The sequence below is a fragment of the Glycine soja genome, chromosome 2, assembly GCF_004193775.1.
Source record: "Glycine soja cultivar W05 chromosome 2, ASM419377v2, whole genome shotgun sequence".
Taxonomy (NCBI): domain Eukaryota; kingdom Viridiplantae; phylum Streptophyta; class Magnoliopsida; order Fabales; family Fabaceae; genus Glycine; species Glycine soja.
This window is the reverse complement of record NC_041003.1, coordinates 14318774-14339019: the sequence shown is the minus strand read 5'-3', so window position 1 is coordinate 14339019 and position 20246 is coordinate 14318774. Positions and strand designations below refer to the sequence as shown.

Here is a 20246-nt window from a genome sequence, read left to right as displayed (position 1 = left end):
TACATAATTTTTAAAATGATGTGACTACGCACATGCCTAGATGAGTAGCGTGAACAATGGCGACTCTACACAAATATAAGCAAGGAGTCAATACAGTTAACAACATACATTAACTATTTAAAAAAAAAACACACACATAAACATCAAATGGTCAAGTAACAAATTTTTCTTTTTCTTAAAGTGCCAACTATAATTACTTTGTTGTGCCTTCTTCTTCAAAATCACTCCCCTCGGTTAAATAATTTTTTTATTATTTTAGTTTGGTAATTAGTTTTTTTATTATCATAATGGTCAAAAAGCCTCATGTTGAAATAAAAGTTAATGTAATTTTAGGTAAATTTTCACGTGTTGAATTTCACATTTAAAAATTAATTCTAAATCCATAATTAATTATGAGTTGAAGTAATTTTAAATAATTTGTGTTGAATGAATTTTAGAATTTTATTACTAGTTTACCTTTAATGATAAAAATGTTAAAATATAAATCATATCACTTTAAAATCAATCTTACAAAAATGCTTATTTAAATTTTAAAGACATTTTACTTGTCTATCATTATTAGTAACACAAATTCAACTTGTCCGAACAAATTAAAGAAAAATGAAACAAGGAAGAATGAAGAATGCCCTGTCATTTTCTAGTTGTGCCAAATAGGGTAGTCCAGCAATTCAAAAAAATAAAAAAGAAGGTTAGTGCACTGGGACAGTGTGGAACCAGCAAAATATAGACAGGCCTGGATCCTCATTTCTCATCACCATGGTAGTGACAAGAGAGAAAGATACATGATTAAGTGGAATTTGTCAGGTAGGTTTCACGTTAATCTCGTGTATTTTTCCCTCCTCACTACAGGTAATGTTTGAGAGAGATCAAAGAACAAAGTAAGGGAAGTGCAAACATTAATTTCTATGAACCTAAAACCAACAATGATTAATACTAGTAGTAATGACTTGTGTTTTTGAACAACTGATTTAAAATTTAAATATATCATTAGGAATGAAATAAATCATGATAGAAGATAAATACATGTTGATCTTATGTGCACTCATAATTAGATTAAACACTACTTTCAGTGGAGACTACTACTTAATTTGTAGTAATTCCATCATCAACAAAAAATAAAATGAAAATGAAAGCATTAAAATGTCGTGAAGCAACACAAGAACTCATTTTAATTTGTACTTGAACCAGTTGGTTGTATTTCCTCTAAAGTGAACAATGGTAAACTAAGTATTTTCACTTGTTGATGAAATCATCAGCTAATATTCAAAGTTTCAAACATCGAACGTGTGTAATTTTATCATGCATGTATATATATAATTAACACTATTGAGATTATTTATTTCACTTTTGAAAGTAAGTTGAAAACCTTAAATGAGTCAAATTCACATCACTATGTTTGGTTCACACACACACCACACAGAAAACCACAAGAACTCGTTAGTGTTTGGTTCACACATACATATATGTTTGATTCACATACAGACACTGACATAGATATAAAGAAAAAAACACAAGAACTCGTTTGTGTTTGGTTGGTGTAGCAGTCACAGTGGACTTCATGTTCGTTCGTTCGTTCACAATGCAGTAAAATACTATAAGACATTAATTGGTATCTTTTTGATAAAGATAGGACATTGAATATTTGCACTTTTTTTTTCACCCCACTATTTCTTGAGATCATAATAATTCTTATATAAGAATTGAATGGATGTGACTTAGAAACAAAAGTGCTCTTCCATTTTTCTAAAATATAAGTCACATGTCTCATGCCCAAAGCTCAAAAGCTAGGGTGACTTTTTTCTTGCTGTACAATATAAACTGAAGAATATGATCGCCAGTGGTAGAGAATCTGAGTTCTGAGGATCAGATTATGGCTAGAAGCTACTAGTTAGGTAAAGGGCATGTTCATGAAAAAGTGGACTTAGAATAATCAAACTGTGCATAAGGTAGTTTCATTTTACAAGAAAAATTGATTGTTTTATTTCATTCTCTTTTGATTGAATTGAACTTTGGGATGAGAGGAAAGACAAAAGAGAGAAGAAAAGGCAATGAAATATGACACCTGAGTCGTGACTTAATAAAAAAAAATACAAGGTGCTACCGGTATAAGAAAAGTGTTTTTTAAATCATTCTAATTATCATAATTATGACATTTGACGTATGTCAGTGGAATTCTTATGTATTTTTATAAATTTCACTTCTTTGGACTCATCATGAAATTAATCTTCGGTCGGAACTTAATTATACTTATAGTTCATCCACTTTCATAAATTTAATGTATATTGTCAATTGAACATTGAAAAAGTATAAAAATTAATATGTGAAAAATAATGGTTAATTTTTTAAGAATAATTATCTGTACGTGGTTCACTGTGAAGTGGACTCCAACAGTGCAACGCATATTATAGCTGGGGTTGGGGGGGACCATCAACCTGGTTTAATTTTCTATCATAGGTAAAAAAAAGTTTCATGTGGTCACATTATTGCTGGGGAGGTGGGTTCTGTTGATGTAAGACATATATGTTTTGTTAGGATTTGTGGTTCTGTTTGCAGGGTGGGTATTTATGTTTGTCTCAATGGCTGGTTGAGTAGGAGACTAGGAGTTATTATGACTTATGAGTATGGTTATTAAATTTTTGAATTCTTATGATTTTATGAATTTATGTAAATAAAACAAGTTAATTATTTAGGATTTTTTTAATAAACTCTTGAGTCAGGTAGTTGAATCAACTAAATTCTTATCCCCAATAAATTCCACAACGACAATAATATTTTACTATACAGTTCAAATGATTTGATATTTGATATTTGATTTTATTATTGTGATTTGATATTTGATTTTATTATACGGTTCAAATGTTAAATTATTTTTGTGGTAGAGAATATTTAGCTAAGTGTATATCTCATTAATAGATTTTTTAATATTAATTTTTCTATTATGTATTATCATGAGTTTAGAGTGAGTTTACGAAAATTTTATAAGTTTATGTAAATTTTTGAGTTTCGCAACCTTACTCATAAGAGATTTTTTTTTCATTTTGTTGTATATTAAGGTGTTAATATATAATCATTGTCCCTAATTACAAAATTTTTTAAACTAATTTACATATTTTTTAAGAAAAGTAGTTAATTTAGTTAATTATATTAAATTTATCAATTATTTATATTATAAAAAGAAAAAATAAATTTCTTAAAATATATCTTGTAATTAGACACAAAATCATGAGAGAAAAAAAGAGGAAGTATTATTTTTTTATCTTTTTTCCCATTTAATTGTTTCTTATTAATATTTAAAAATAATAATTAAATAAAATTATGTAGGAAAAAAATAATTAATATATTTAAAAATTAAAAAAAGAACAAACAAATTTCTTAAAAAAGATCTTGCAATTAGACACAAAATCATTAGAGAAAAAAAAAAAAGGAAGTAGTTTCTTTATTTTGGCCGTTTAAAAAAACAAACAAGAACTCACACAATTTGGAACCTTTGATAAATTTATTTGTAGAGTTGTCGAACTCTTTTAATGACATCTACCATAATTTTAAAGTTAACCATATATAATTAGGCACCTGTTTCATGCTCATTGCTCACACCATATTTAATTTATGACATTAATACATTTCTCCTATTTCTCTGTTTCTCTATCTATAACATAACAATTCTAACGGGACTTTGGGGGTGTTAATTCACTATTCATAGAGCAGTGATTTTTCGGTAATGTCCTTTCTGAAATTTTCTATGCATGATAACACTTTTTGTCCTATTATCCTTTTATCCTATTATTATTACTATTACAATTTATATTTCCATATTTTAATATCTATGTTTTATATAAAATATTTAATTCATTAGTGGATCAAATGCGCCGAATATTCAATATTTTGCAAGTATAATTATTAAAAGCATAAGATAAGGAAGATAGTAAAAAACTTATATACATTTTTTTAATTAAACTTGTAGTTTTCTTTAATAAATATGTATGTGTTGATTTAAGATGATTCTTTGGGAAAAAAATCTCTATTTTATAGTTTAAAAATATATTTTAAGTTAAATTAGAAAAAAATTTCATAAAAATAATAAGTATAATTTTTATTTACAACCGTTATAAAGAAATTGAAGATTTATCTGTCTATCTACTCATTATTTTTAATATAAAAGAAAATTTTTATTTTCTATTTTCAATTCATGATTACTATTTTATTTTTAAATTAATTGATAAGTTAATTTAAAAATAAGTATAATTATTACTTACATAAATTTAAAATATATAGTTAAAAACCAATAAATCCTTGGTTTGAATGCAGCTCAACTTGATATTCTTAAGTACATTTATTAAGGACATAAATAAAAAAATATAGTAAAAAATGTATTTTTTGTTTTTATTAAAATTGTAGTTCTATTTAACAATTAAAATTATACTTATCAATTGAAATTTATATTTTCCATTTCAGTTCATGATTAGTTTATTACTATGCATACTTTTAATTTAATTGATAAGTAAATTTAAAAAATAATTATAATTATTATAGACATAAATGAAAAAAAATAGTTATAAAATTTATGTATTTTTTTGTTTTAAATGAAATTTTAATTTTATTTAATAAATATGTATAATGTGTTGATTTGAGATTATTCTTTGGCAAAAAAGTATTCTCTATTTATAGTTTACAAAATGTATTTTAAGTTAAATTAAATGATTTGCTAATAAAATTAATAAGTATAATTTATTTTCAACCATTTATTTAGAAATTGAAGATTTATCTGTTTATTTACACGTTATTTTTAGTTTAACAGAAAATCTATATTTTCTATTTCAACTTCTTGATTACTGTTTTTTTTTTATTTAGTAGATACGTAAATTTAAAAAGAAGAGTACAATTATAAAAAATATAAATGAAAAAATAAATTTCAAAAAATTATGTTTTTTTAATCAAAATTATGGTTCTATTTAATAAATATTTTTAAATTTTATTTAATTGATATGTAAGTTTAAAAAATAAGTACAATTGTTAAAGGTATAAATGAAAAAACATATAGTTAACTTAAATGAAAAAAAAACATATATTTAAATTAAATTAAATAAACATATAGTTAAATTAAATTAAATAAAAAAGTACAATTGTTATAGGTATAAATGGAAAATAAGTACAATTGATTTGAGATGATTCTTTGACAATAAAAAGCTCTCTATTTATAATTTACAAAATGTATTTCAAGTTAAATAAAATGAAAAAGAAATTGTTTTTATTAAATTATAGTTCTATTTAATAAATATGTATTCGTTGATTTGGAATGATTCTTTGGCAAAAAAAATGAAAATATTCTCTATTTAAAATTTATAAAATATATTTTAAGTCAAGTTAAATGATTTGTTATAAAAAATAACAAGTACAATTTTTATTTTTACCCATTTATATATGAAGAAATTGAAGGTTAAATACCCATTACTTTTAGTTTGAAGAAAATCTTTCTATTTCCGGTTCATGATTACTATGATTATTATTTTTAGTTGAAAAAAAAAACATATAACAGTTATTTTGAGGGATATATGCACATGACAAACAAGTTTGAAGAATAAAAGTTCAAGTCATTCATCTTTGGAAGTTGTTTCCCATTGGAAAAATAAAGAAATCATTTGTTATTGTTCAAATGATTTTAAAGTAATATGGTATCATGAATTATTAAACTATTTTCTTGAAATATTAATTTCATTTCATATAGGAACCAAGATACAGTTCATACTAAAAGAAAATTTAATGGATTATGTCAAAGAGAAAGATATATACATATATATATATATAATGAACTTCTTATGTAATTGACAATGATAACATCTCCAAAACGTGTGTACTTATCAAGATTAGTATTTTTTTTCATGGACAATTATATATTTCAGTATCAAAGACTGAAAAATATGTTTTGATGTTAGCATGTGATGAAGATAATCAAATGTTATTTAATACCAAAAATAGTAAATATTAAAGAAGTAATTGACAAAATATAATGTATTTAATTTAATATATGTGATCATGTAGTTTGGATAAAAAAATTCATATGAAAACAAAAAATATGTGTATATATATATATATATATATATATATATATTGATTTATTTAGGTTTAATTTATAAAATGAAAAAGTAGCCGGACACAGCCGGGCTTGGAGACTAGTTTATGACATTCATACATTTTCCCTAATTATCTATTTATGATATTCATATATTTCCCCAAATTCTCTTTCTGGACGACGTGACGCGGTATGTTAGATTATATTGTGGTCGTGATTTTACATGTGAGAAGAATTCAACCTCAATCTTAGTCCCTTTCACATCATAGCGTTATAAAATAAGCAATTATGAAATACGTTAAGTGTCCTTGTGAAGAAATATCACGTTCTATATATCTTATGTGTTACTTTCATTCTAATTTTCAAATGAACGATTCTGCGTGACTACACTCCCACCTAATGATTCTTATTCAGATACCCATTTTTTTAATCAACATTATTATATGCTCACATGACTTTTCGCATCTCTTTGACGCTTCTAAATATGTGTAAATTTTAAATTAATAACGTGTAATTTTATTTAATAGACTAATAGTATTTGATCATCACGATCTTATGAACATATGAACCAATCAATATATTACTTTAAAAAAAAAATGAACTGATCAATATATATTCACGGAATCACGGTTAATGTAAAATTTGGTCGGTGTATGTTTAGAGAAATATTTATAAATTTGATTTTTGGTTTGTCTTAATGTTGCAAAATTAATTTTGTTTAAAATTAAATTTTAAGTGATTTTTTTAATTTATTTTAAAATTTCACAGTAAAAATTAATGCCATTTTTACCCGACTCAACAGTTACATGAAATTTTCTTTTACTAAAATCGTGTTTTGAAAATATTTTCATGTTCTTTACAAACAAAATATTTTCATGTTTAAAACAGTAGTTAAAAATGAAATCAAATGTGTGTGAAAAATTAAAATAATTCCAATGAAACTTTAAACAGGGACCTCCAGTGCCCAAATAAGTAAGACTTTTTTGTTTAATCAGCAAATAAGCAATACGTTAAATGACGTAAAATGGATCTAGAAGTTTAAGTCTAGAAAGATATTTCTTCTGTTAAATACAACAGTTTACGAATGTAATTAAATGATTAATGATAAATCTGGATCCGTTCAATGTTCAATTCGAACCTTGTATAGTAGCTAGTATAATACTAATTCCAAATTTTACTTTAATAAATTAAACATCTATCCAAATGGATAAATTAATGAAAGTCTAAATCAAACACGATTAATCAGTCACCTGGAATTGATGATTAGCGTTTTTTTAGTAAAATAAAATAAAGAAACTGTTAACCTTCGCGTGAAGGTGTGGAGAAGGATTTTTTATAAAAAAAAATAAATTTAACCACAAGTATTTTTATGGGAAATAAAGTTGTTTAGAGAAAATTTTGCTCACCTAATTTTTTAATATTTTTTTTACAAAATACAAATTTAGTAAATTAATTATTAAATTATGTGATTTTAATCATCTTTTTTTATTGAATGATTTCAATCATCTTAACAATTTTTCAATTAAATTATATATATTAGTATTTGATTTGATAACCATTATTTATTCATATTTTGAAAATATATTATATATTAATATGAAGTTAATTTATAAAATATTAGTTAATTTTTAAAATTATATGAAATTTGGTAACCTTAATCTAGCTAATTAATTAGTCATTCACCTGGAAATTGACGATTAAATTAATTAATGAAATTCTGTTTGGCTTTTTCAAAAAGAGAAAAAAAAAAGTAATTGAATGTGATATCCATAAAAGTTACTAAAATAGCGCAAATTTGACAAAATTAATTTACTCCCGAAGTGGTGAGGAATTGGTTCAATTCTTTCTTTTGAGAAGAAAAATATAAGACAGGTTATGAGAGTGAAACAAAATCAAACGCATTTACAATTTCTGTAGCTAGGCAAAAACAATGAGAAATAAGAGAGGTTAGAGTGTTAGACAAACAAGATATTGTGATAAAAAAAATGTACCAAAAAAACTATATTGTGATAAAAAGAATATTAGATGTTTTCTGGGTAAGAATATGTAGTCATATGTAATCTATATAATTTTAATGAGCTTAATTGTATATGTAAGAAATTATTTCAGTGTCATATATATATATATATATATATATATATATATATATATATATATATATATATATATATATATATATATATATAATTTTAAAAATTATTATTGTTATTATTATAAAAATCAAGTAAATTTATTATGTATGTATGTGAATTAGTGATATAATAATATAACAACTCTTTATTATGCGTCAATGCATGGATTATTATTTTTATTTTAATTATGATCTATTATTATCATTATCACCTTCTATTTTAATTAGGCATAGAGTATATAATAATCGCGATGATCTTGCATTGCATGCCGTGTTAATAAATAAATATGTTAATTATGTACTGACGTAAGATTTTTGTTAAATTGGAAAAACATGTCTATTTATGATATGCATCCTGCCTAAATATATAATTAAAAAAAATACTATTCTAACAGAAAGAATCTTACGTCGTTTTTTAGTATGAAAATCTTTCTCATTTTATTATTTTAGTTATGATAGTTATATTTTTTAAGGATACGTTGGTTATATTATTATTATCCTCTAATTTTAATTATTTTTTAATACTATAATCCTCAAATAAAAAAAAGTTTGATTCTCATGTACTCTCTGAACTAGACCAATTAGAGTTGACTTTTTAAAATAATTTTATTACAAATTTTAATAAACTAAATCTTGAATTTAAGTTTTGGACATACAATTTAAGTTAAATACTTAAAAAATTAACAAGCACACATGGATCTACTACCATTGTGTTTCAGCTTAAGTTTGAATTTTGAGTATACAATTACCTTAAATACTCACTTAGAAAAAAAAATTCTTCTTCATTATAGTCACATTTGATTTAAGTTATTTCAACTAGACATTTGATTAATAAGTTTTTAAATAATTTTTAGTATTTTTTTAAACACGATTCGAAATAATGTTTTTTAAAATATTAAATTTTAACTTCTAATTTTTATATTATTTTTTCTTTTTTTTAATATATTAATTCATTTTTTTATTACCTTTTTAAATAAATTAGAGTTTTATTTTTTTTTTCACTCATCATGTATGCCCGTTCATCACTCTCCTTTTTTTCTGCAATGTACTCATCTCGTTTTTTCTCCAACGTGCTCACTCTCCTTTTGTTCTTCAAGTAAATACTACTTTTAATTTTTAAAAAATTAATTTTATGTAAATAAAAATTACAAGACTTTAAAATTAATTAAAAAACTAAAAATATAACACCTTAAAATATAATTTTATTCATAAAATAAAGTTGATATATATATATATATATATATATATATATATATATATTCTAAATATATTTTTTCTATTATTTTATATTTTTTAACTACTTAATTCAACAGTCCATGTTATTGAATATTTATAATTTAATAAGTTAATTTTTTTAATTTTTATTAAAAACTTTTAAATTTCAACTAATTTTTTCTAAATATAATCTTAAACAAAATTATCTCAATAGAAATACAAAATTGACTTTAGTAAAAATAGTGTGGTCTATAAAAAGAAAACTCAAAAGGAATTTATGGCTGATATCAATAAACTTTAAATGACCGTACATGACGGGTATATTCTAATTTAAATTCAATAATAATAAAAAATTGTTATCGTGATCTAATCATACGTGGTGATTAGAGTAAGATGAACTGAGGAATGCATATTTATCGATTAGTTTAATTATGACGCAGCCCCTGGAAGAAGACTTGGCAATGCAAATTAGTAAATAACACGTTCCATTTTTTCTCTGTTATTTTATAGTTATAACCCGGTCACCGCCACTTTCTCCACTCTGGACTCATAGTTGCATCGAGTGATTGAAATTTTGGATCATTTTTTATAAACAAAATGTTAATACGAGGATCATTTAAAATAATTTATCAACACCAATTTTTTTATTATCGTTAATCAATGAAAATTACTTATTTGAATCATAGGTTTAATAGAACATCTCATATATACTATGATCGATTAATAGTTAAAACAGACTTATATCAATAAATTGTTTTAAAAGAGATTTATACTAATATTTTATTTATAAAAATGACCGAAAATAATTTATCACTCGGTTATATTATATATTATTTTGCTGAGTCAGGTCTTGTTCCTTAATCACAATAATGCATGTAAGTGTGTGTGGCCCTATATATATATATAGCAACCCAGCATACATATATATTTCATTCCTGCATTAATTGACTCTAGTTGATATTTTCTTTTCTCATACACCTACACATATATGGAACCGGAGCATTATTTTCCTTCTCCTTCACTATGCTTAACCAGGTAGGCCATCTATCTATGTATGTGTTAATTTGTGTAACCAAGTATGAACAAAACCTAGATAAAGTAGTATGTGTTTAATTAATACTGTTTTCTAATCAAAATTGGATTCACCTCGATAATCATGCCTAATAAACGATCAATAAGACTATTATCAAGATAAAATTCTAATTCTAATGGGAGAACAGTACTAAACAATTCTTATAAAACCATATCTAAGTTTTGTTTGTACTCGATACATATATAATACGTGTAATCAAGGTTTGCATGTTGTGTTGTTCCTTATTGTATTTGTTTTAATTAAGTGATTGGTGAATGAATGAAGGTGGTGGTCGAGGGAGACGGTGGCGGTGGTGACCGGAGGAAACAAGGGCATAGGGTTTGCATTGGTGAAGCGTCTTGCGGAGTTGGGAGTGAGTGTGGTGCTAACTGCTAGAGATAAGCAAAGAGGGGAAGCTGCAGTGGAGAATCTCCGAAAACAAGGCCTTGGTGATTATGTTCACCTTCTACTTCTTGATGTCTCTGATCCCCTTTCTGTGTCAACCTTTGCATCCTCCTTCAGAGCCAAATTCGGAGCCACCTTGGATATTCTTGTGAGTATTAATTCATTATTTTAAACTTGACATCAATTATGTGTTGATTTAAAATTAATTCAATCCCTATCATGTCACATGTGCACATGCTATGTATCTCTCAAAGTCAAAACAAATTAAAGAGATCGATCTAGTGTACGTGTTTGGAAACCAAATGAATCCAATACCAACGGACTTTTAATGAAATTAAGTTACAATAACATATATAACATAGTTACTTTCAAATTTTTGCATTAGAACACATAATTTCTCCGTTCAATGAGATTTCATTTCTAATCCAAACACACACCCCTATTGGTTGAACTACATCGTAAAAAAAATCTAATACATTAATGATTGATATGCCTTTTACAATAATACCTAATGGAAATGAAATTTAAAATTAAATTACATTATTAGATTGATCCTAGTGAATTTAACTATATGTGAATATATTGTGATAATTCAGGTGAACAATGCGGGAGTGTCCTACAATGAGTTGGACGAGAACTCAGTGGAGCACGCAGAAAGCGTCATAAAGACTAACTTCTATGGTTCCAAGTCGCTGATTGAAGCTCTTCTCCCTCTCTTTCGATTCTCTTCTTCTTCCATCACTCGTGTTCTCAACGTTAGCTCAAGGCTTGGCTCTCTCAATGTAATTCTACCTCTATTTCTTTTATTCATTACTTTATTTTACTAGCTAGGAGGGTCTATTCCAATACAAGGTATAAATACAATAGTACAACTTGGTTTTTCTATAATCTTTCTTTTAAATTCCATTTGTGTACGTCCACTTTCTTTCTACTTGGTATTTGGTTAGTTTATCTCCAAATATTTATCATTATTTAACAAATTAAGAAAGCATTACTTATTATTTTTCCAACAATATTTATTGGTATTTTGATTAAATATTTTGTAAGAAATGTATATTAGTATTATCTTGAAAGACAGAATATAAAACTGAGGGAATCTTTCTCTTTTCTCTCTCTCTTTCTTTTTATTCTTTTCTTATAAAGCTTCCTTTTGTTCACACTCATATTTCACACTGTAGAAAGAAATGTGAGACAGTCACTATCTTAGTTTCTTATAAACTTGAGTGAAAATTCAAACTCTAGCTAGACGACTCTTATATGTGTGATAGAATTTATTTTTTTTAAAAAATGATAAATAATAATGAAGTATTGGAGTGATTTGGTGTTCACATATAACTACTGCTGCTTTTTTCTTATTTCTTATTCACCTAGGAGTAATTGATCTTTCTATTTTCAGTAAAAAAAAAATGTTATTTGTCTCATGTATTATAAGTGCTCAAAAATATAAAAAAATATGTTAATAAAATATTAAAGAAAAAAGTGTTAGAGATAATGTCGCTAACATTATATTTGTATAAGCAGAAGGTAAGAAACGCGGAGATAAGAGCGATGTTAGAGCGCGAGGACTTGATGGAAGAACACATCGACGGAGTGGTGAGAGCGTTCCTCGGAGATGTGAGAAACGGAACGTGGAAGAGCCATGGCTGGCCATCGTATTGGACGGAATACGCGGTGTCGAAGCTAGCATTGAATGCCTACTCAAGAATGTTGGCAAAAAGATACTCATACGAAGGAAGTGGGTTGAGTGTGAATTGTTTTTGCCCTGGTTTCACTCAAACCGCAATGACTAAAGGCAAGGGCACGCACACCGCCGATGACGCCGCCGCACTCGCCGCCACCCTTGCCTTGCTTCCGCCGCACCTCTTGCCCACCGGAAAGTTCTTTTCGCTTGGAAAGAAGGCAACATTCCTCAACGCTACTTCTAAACTATGATCATCCACCTATAGTAGTCTACTTACGTACTTTCAACTGCACTACGTTAATTACTACGTGCCCTCTAATTAATTAATTATAATCAAGAGAAATGTTTACATTGTAACACACTCTTTATTTCCTTTATCATTAAGTTTTTTTTATAGATAAATGTTACTTGTTAATTATTAATTTTTTTTGTTAGCGGAAAGAATTAAACTTGTAATCTTTCACTTTTTTTTATCTCACAATAAACCTTGTTTATCATCAAGATTGATCAACTGGCTCGAATTATTTTAGTTTAAATAATTATATTAATTTTATGTTTTGAATATTCACTACGTTGAGAAAGAATATTTTTTTACCGCCATAAGAGTTCTAGCGGGCGACAAAAATTGCCTTAACAAAAGATGCATGTGAACCATAAAATAAAAAACACTCTTGTTTAATTATTTTTATTTATTTAACGTATAAGCTAGGTAGATAGTATTATTAACGAATATGTAAAATGTGTGTACTCGAGTTGTACCAAATACTCTAGCTAATTGGTGAAAAGTCTCCATCGAATCCATTGAAGAACTTTTGTTTAATTGTTGACGCCACCATTTTCAACTAAGTATCGAAAATAGCCTCTCAAGTAGAGCATTTCGATTAAGCATTTTAACATATTATTTTGACTAAGCGTTAAAATATTTTTTGATATTTTCACTTTAGCGAGAATTGCTAAAAAATGTTCATCACTCTCAAAATGCTTGGAAAGAATCTTTTTTGGGAACATCTATTGAGCTTTTTTTTTTTTTTTCTTTCAGCAAATTGTACTATATTATGATAGGTACAATGTGTACCATGAACATTTACAATGTATGTTAAAAGTTTTGAGCAGAACTCAATTTTGCTGCAGCGTAACCGTTCCCCACTACCCATGCAGAAACATTTCTATACATATAATTTAACTAGCATTAATTCCTCCCATGTACCCCTAAAAATTAAAAGATTTTATTTGAATGGTTATCAAGATTAAAAGGAAATATACATGATTTTTTTAAATAATCATGTAACATCTAAATAACTTTTAATCTATCTATATGTTATATGTATGTGCGGTAGATTATAGTATATAGTATATTGCACGACACTGTAGGCCACCGGAGATTGTTGGAATATGCATGCATGATTTTATACGGTTTTTTTTTTTTTAGAGTATTTTATATGGTTCGTTACAACTGCTAATCACAGGACTCAAATTAATGCGTGCTATTCATGATTAAGATTTCATATGTTGATAAATTTATATCTATGGTAGACGGTAGACTTGACTTTTGAATATATGTGCCTAATTCTACCATTTGATTATGACATATATATATAGGTGTGGTACTCGTGTTACCAAAAATATCATCCTTCCATCCATAAAGAGAAGTGAAAAATGTACTGCTACCACTCTAGAATTTCAACCTATTTATCATAGTTAAGATTCCTGTGATGATATTGAATATCTTGTAGAATCACTATCTTAAATTTAGAGTATATATGCTCCTAATTCTACCCATTTGATTATGTGATATATATACACTTATCACTTGTGTTATAAAAAAATTAACCCTTCCATTTAAAAAGTAATCTCTTTGTTTATTCCTTTTTAGTAAAAAAATCTTACTCAATTGGTTGTTTAGAGTGTTAGGTACTATGAACCTCTTAATATTATTTTTTATTCTTACATTTTTATTTTTAAGTATACAACTAAGGTATCTCTATCTAGAAGACTATTCCCTTTCCAAGGAAATTATTGAAGCTTTAAGCTGTTAGAAAGGGAAACCTGCTTTCTGACAGAAACTAATCTCCTTTTCTCTCCAAAGCAACAGTGATATGAAAAAGGTTAATTAGCTAATTGGTTGAATGTCTTTATGAGCTTATTTTGAATGTTGATGTTGATAATTAACTATGACCAGATAAACGTACAGCATGTGTTTCAACATGCATAAGTATCAAGTATGTTGTCAGTGTTGATACCTTATGGTGACAAAAAAAAAAAAAAAAGTGTTGATACCCTTTGTCTCTCGTAAAGAGTTTATGATCAAATGGTATGATATGATCATAGATTGATTGCTGAACTTTCACATGCTTTACTTTACCTACTTCACATTGAATAATGGCATATGCAGCACCACTCGATTAAAATTGGTTAAACCAAAAAAAGCCTCAAAATTTCAATTCTGGGTCCAAAAATAGTCCAAAATGTCAACGGGGGTGTTGTTCAATTACTTCCGCTCCCCCAACATTATTCAATAAGTATGTTTGACAATTATTATAAATTTACAAGAAAGGAAAAGCTATGAACCAAACAACCCAATTGCTTTGTGCAACCACTGTTTTTTCTTGTACACCTAATATTTTTTATTATTTCCAAAATTATCCCTAGCAAAGTTAATTGCCACCATGCAGAATTCAAGCATGTGACTATCAGGTTATTAATACGATACTCTAATCATCTAAACTAATAAATCAATTATGTTATAAAATAATTAATGTTGTTATATATAATACTAAAATTTTTAATATATATTTAATGCACATTTAAATTTATATAATAAATGTTGTGACAATTAATTTTGATACATTAAATATATTAGAATAAAATTAATTATGAAAATTTACATGTGCATTAAATATAAATTATAAATTAAAAAAAATTGTAAATTTTTTTTAAAAAAATTTAAAAATATGTAATCCATACATATATACAAATTGATAATCTGTATGATAATACGGATTGTCCGTAAGCTTGTGAATTACGAATTCACAAGTTTATGAATCCATAAGATTGTCAAGGGTAATTTTGGAAAAATGAAAAGTGTTGGGAGCACAAACAATTTTCTGGATGTGCAAAGCAATTCCTTTTTTGTTTTCGACTTACTGTTCTGGGTTTGAACGAAATCAATCCCTAAGCCCAAGAATATCGATGTGTACTTGGATAAAAGAAGTTATCCCTTTTTTCATTTTTTTTCTCTCTTTACACTAATGAGAGAAGGATTAACCCCTCACCCGGATTTTTCCCATTAACTGATTAGTTCAACTTGACTCACTTAAAGTTGATTTAAAAAAATAGTCAGAACCGAGCCACCGTGAATTGTGGGTTAAACGGGTTGATCTTTCAATCCACCTAAAATTTAAAAAAATAAATTTGAATAAATTAAAAAATATTAGTTAAATTAAATTTTTTAATATTCACACGTCACAACAAGATATATTATCACAAGCTAAAAGCCTAGAACTATCATATCAAAGTTTTTTAAAAAAATAGTCTTAAACAAAAACACTAAATAAAATAATGTTGAACAATATTATAAAATATTAAAAATATATTTTTGGTGAATTTTATTATATTTCTAATTAAATAAAAAAACACTTTAAAATCTAAAATAGTAATACAAAATACTAATAAGTTATTATTTTAGGTGGGTTAGGTAAATCAATATGGCACACCACGGGTTCAACCCCAATGGACTAGAAGTTTTTTAGTCAATTGTGTTTTTTTTCCCTTTTTGGATCCAATCCGACCCAAACCCAAGTCCGACCCAAACCCATGGTGTTTGGTTAGCCCCATGAGTTTAGGCCCATTTTGATGACACATTCTTTAGTACACTCCTTCAAACAAAATATCTTTAATTGGTTAAATTTTATTAAAAAGTACAAAATCATGAAAGAGAGTCATTAAATATGTTATGAGATCCACCAAATTTTCACATTTTCAATAAATTTTAACCAATGAAAGATGGTGTATTTAAAAAAGTGTGTTAGAAAATGTGCTTCTAACATTTCTCACATTAAAAAGGTTTACATACCTTTTTGGTCCTTGTAAATTAGTGTTTTTTTTTAATTTTAGTCCTTATAAATTATGTTTATTTTTCGTCTTTGCAATTGTTTAAATAATTTTTTTTTTATTGTTCAAAGTGTCACATAAAAATAACACTTAAAGGATGAAAAATAAAAATAAAACATAATTTGTAAAGACTAAAATCAAAAAAGAGTTTTTATAAAGACAAAAACAAGAAAAAAATAATAAAAAGATATTTAAGCCGACTTAAAAATAGCTACATTAAAGAAGCTTGTTCTCGTAATGTGAAATTTTACATTACAAGAATTTACTTTTGTAATGTATTAAAAAATAAAAAAGATTAAGGATATATCACAATTTTTCAAAACACATGTTTTTAAACTTTAAAGATTAGTTTCCGAAAAAAATGAACAGGAGGGTGTAAAAACAAGTGCAAATAGAATCCCCAAATAAGCTCAATAGCATAAATACAGTAATAAAAGTCCACTGGGCCATATGCCCTAATTTAAAGCCCAATCACTAAAACAATTGTCGCCGCCGCCGCCGCCGCACGAAATTAGGGTTTACCGTTCCACTTGATCATCTATAAAATGCAAGGCACCAGTAGTGTCAGTCGCATCTTCGTTTTGTGGCGTCTTCAAATTAGGGTTAGGGTTAGGGTTTTTTTGTTACAAATAAAATTCCTATTATGCTTCTGCTTTTGTGTGTGTTTGTGATTTTATAATTATTCATAATTGTGTGTTGAAAATGAAAGCCAATTTGCAGAGCAAGGGCGTCGACTATGAATGTCGCATCTTGCCTTGAAGGTTGGCGAAAACAATGACGATTCTCCGTGCCTATCAAATTTACTCTGTTTTGATGATGGCCTCGAACAAGTCGCAACATTCTTTTTATTGAGAAATTTAAAAACCTTTTCTGTTTTCTTAATCTTTACTTCTTTCATTTTTTTCAGAAATTTATTTCTTTTTTCCCTCCTGATAGATGATTGTTATTGAAGTTTCGAAGTTTTTTTTTTTAAAAAAAAATTCTTATGTTTTATGAATAGATCAATGTCAAAGCTCTTTCGATTTATGCGCTATTGTATATATTTTTTCTTTTTTCGTGTATAAAATCAATGAAACATGAAGTGAGATTCGACAAATTTCTTACTGTGGTTGTAATTTGGGATGACGAATAATTGAGATCAATAATAGATCGATTGGTATGGTGGATGATTAGGTTTTGCGAAGATTACGTTTATTAACAATTGGGCGTCACTAGCAGGCATTGGTTGTAAGTTTCTGAAAAAAGTTGTCTGATTTTGTGAATTGGTTTGCTATATCCTTTGTATTTACAATTTGGAGAACAAATTATCCTAACCATAAAAAAAGTAAATAAACATTGAGAACAGAATATAACAATGATGATTCCATTCATATTATGGTCATCTATAAAGCAGATTGGTGCTTCTGTACCAAGATTGTGTCGGAAGATGACTAAATTACTGTGTCCTCCATGCCGTTAAAACTCATGAAACTCTTGTTCATGCAGTGAAATTGGGGGATACACGTTATGTATTATAGATTATTTCCAGGTTTCATTCATATCTTTAGGTTTTAAAAATATTTATGAAACAAAATAGTTATTTAATTGTTTTTAACCTGGAGATACTAGGTTTTTTTTTTTATTTGTCATCTGACTAATTCCTTCGGCTTGGAAAGGCCCATTTTGAGGTAAAGTTGAAACTTGAATCTTAGATCTTGGTTTGGACATTAAGTTTGGAATCACTTCTGATCAATAATTTTTGGAAAATATTTTTTGATTTACCTTGAAAATAAATGGAAAACAACAGGATCAACTATGATGAGGTAATTGACAATGATATCAATATTTGTATAAAGTTAAAAGAAATAAAATGCAGTCAGCATAAAATGACTTAAAAAGATATCATAGCTACATCAAAATGAACGAAAGTTTAAACATTAAAAGGAAATTCATAAATATAAAGTTACTTGAAAAAATGCAGAAATATAAAGAATTCAAGAGTAAAAAGAAACAGAACTAATTGTACTGGAATCTGAAATTAAAGAACTTGAATACAGTTGAAAGTGAAGAAAGATGAAGGAGAAGAATGCAATTTAAAGTTTTGTAACTACTTCATTTTTTTGGACAGCCAAAATGTGGATTTCAATTAATAAATTGGCACCAGTGGTACCCAATTAGTTTACACATTGAAAAACGGGTATGTAAATTGTTGAATTGTATATCCAAAAGCAATGCAACAAGTAAGGAAGGTCATATGAGAGAAATAAAGAAAAGCATTGAATGAGTTAGATTTATACAACAATTCCAACAGACTGCTATCACATGGGGTTTCATTTGTGGCTATAGAATCTTGAAGAACTCAAGCACAACTCTTGAAGATCCATAGGTTTTGCTCTATCTATTTCTTCGTTTTGTTTTGTTATTATTAACTGAGTTTCTAAATTTCTTTGGGTTAGGATAAACTTTAATTTGAAATTTTGTTGATCAATTTCTCTTTAGAATCCTTTTTCTTGTTATGCGAATTAATTTATTGAACTCATGCTTAAGAGTTTATTTTTTTTTTTTTGTGATTGACCTTCATTAGAAAATTGATGTGATCTAAATTTTAATTTTGCAATTAGGAAATTGGGGTTTAATCATATGATTCTTGAGCCAAGGAATATGGACAAATGGTACACTTTTGTGTGAATTTCCTAAACCTAATACTTCTTTACTAATTTTGCTTGGCTAAGGAATTAGGCATCATAATTAGGAATAAAGGGTTTATTGCCCAATAGATAAAGATAAACTAAATTAGATAATGAGATGTTTATCTTATAATAAGGAGAAATTAAAAGAAAGAGATTATATTAGGAGAGGATTTTGACATCAAACTATTTCCATTAATTGAATTGTCTAATACTTTTAATCATTTTCTCAAATCAAAAGTGTAATGACAAATTGTATAGTTATTAAATTATAATATATGTGACATACTTTACTCTCATTTTTATTACTTATACAATTGGTAGACTTATCATAATCTTAATAGTATGTAGGATAGGATTGTACTTAGACGTGGCTACTCGAGTGAAAGTCTCATCCATAACATTAACTTAAAAAATCTAATTAATAAAAAATTAAAAATAACATTAATTTTTTAACAATATCTTGTGTTTCTTTTGTTTTTAAACAAAGAAATATAGTATTGTTGAGTGCTTGAATTAATCGATGCGGAGTTATTTTAAGTTTAATTATTAGTCTCGAAGAATCTTCAATATTTCGTACCAAATTAAGGAAGAAATATCGTAAATACTTCACGATAATGAATTATTGATGTTGATTGGTATAATGCTTATGTACAAGGTCGATCTCAATAGCAACAAATCATATAAACTTTGTTTCATGAGACCAAACAGCATTAACTTGCATATACAAACATAATGAACAAAAGAGGGGGAAAGAAAAACAGAACAGGATATGATGTGTAAAACAACATAGCAGTTGTTGAGGTATAAAGATATCTAAATTGGAGTTGAAGAGGGTAGGCAAGGATCACATGGATGAGAAGTCCATAACAACCCAAGAGTTTGAATATGGTGAAAGT

At 26.8% G+C, this 20246-nt stretch overlaps 1 protein-coding gene and 1 non-coding gene across 2 annotated transcripts; both read left to right on the top strand.

Annotated features, from left to right (window-relative positions):
• Positions 1 to 10332: 10332 nt before the first annotated feature.
• On the top strand, positions 10333 to 12986 carry LOC114389247 ((+)-neomenthol dehydrogenase-like). The gene is made up of 4 exons (XM_028349883.1): positions 10333 to 10448; positions 10771 to 11038; positions 11487 to 11672; positions 12412 to 12986. The coding sequence occupies exons 1-4, from the start codon at positions 10402 to 10404 to the stop codon at positions 12820 to 12822; spliced, it is 912 nt and encodes a 303-aa protein (XP_028205684.1). The 5' UTR covers positions 10333 to 10401; the 3' UTR covers positions 12823 to 12986.
• Positions 12987 to 17400: 4414 nt separating this feature from the next.
• On the top strand, positions 17401 to 17522 carry LOC114404387. The gene has a single exon (XR_003664950.1). It is a non-coding gene; the product is annotated as a small nucleolar RNA snoR86 (small nucleolar RNA).
• Positions 17523 to 20246: the final 2724 nt, after the last annotated feature.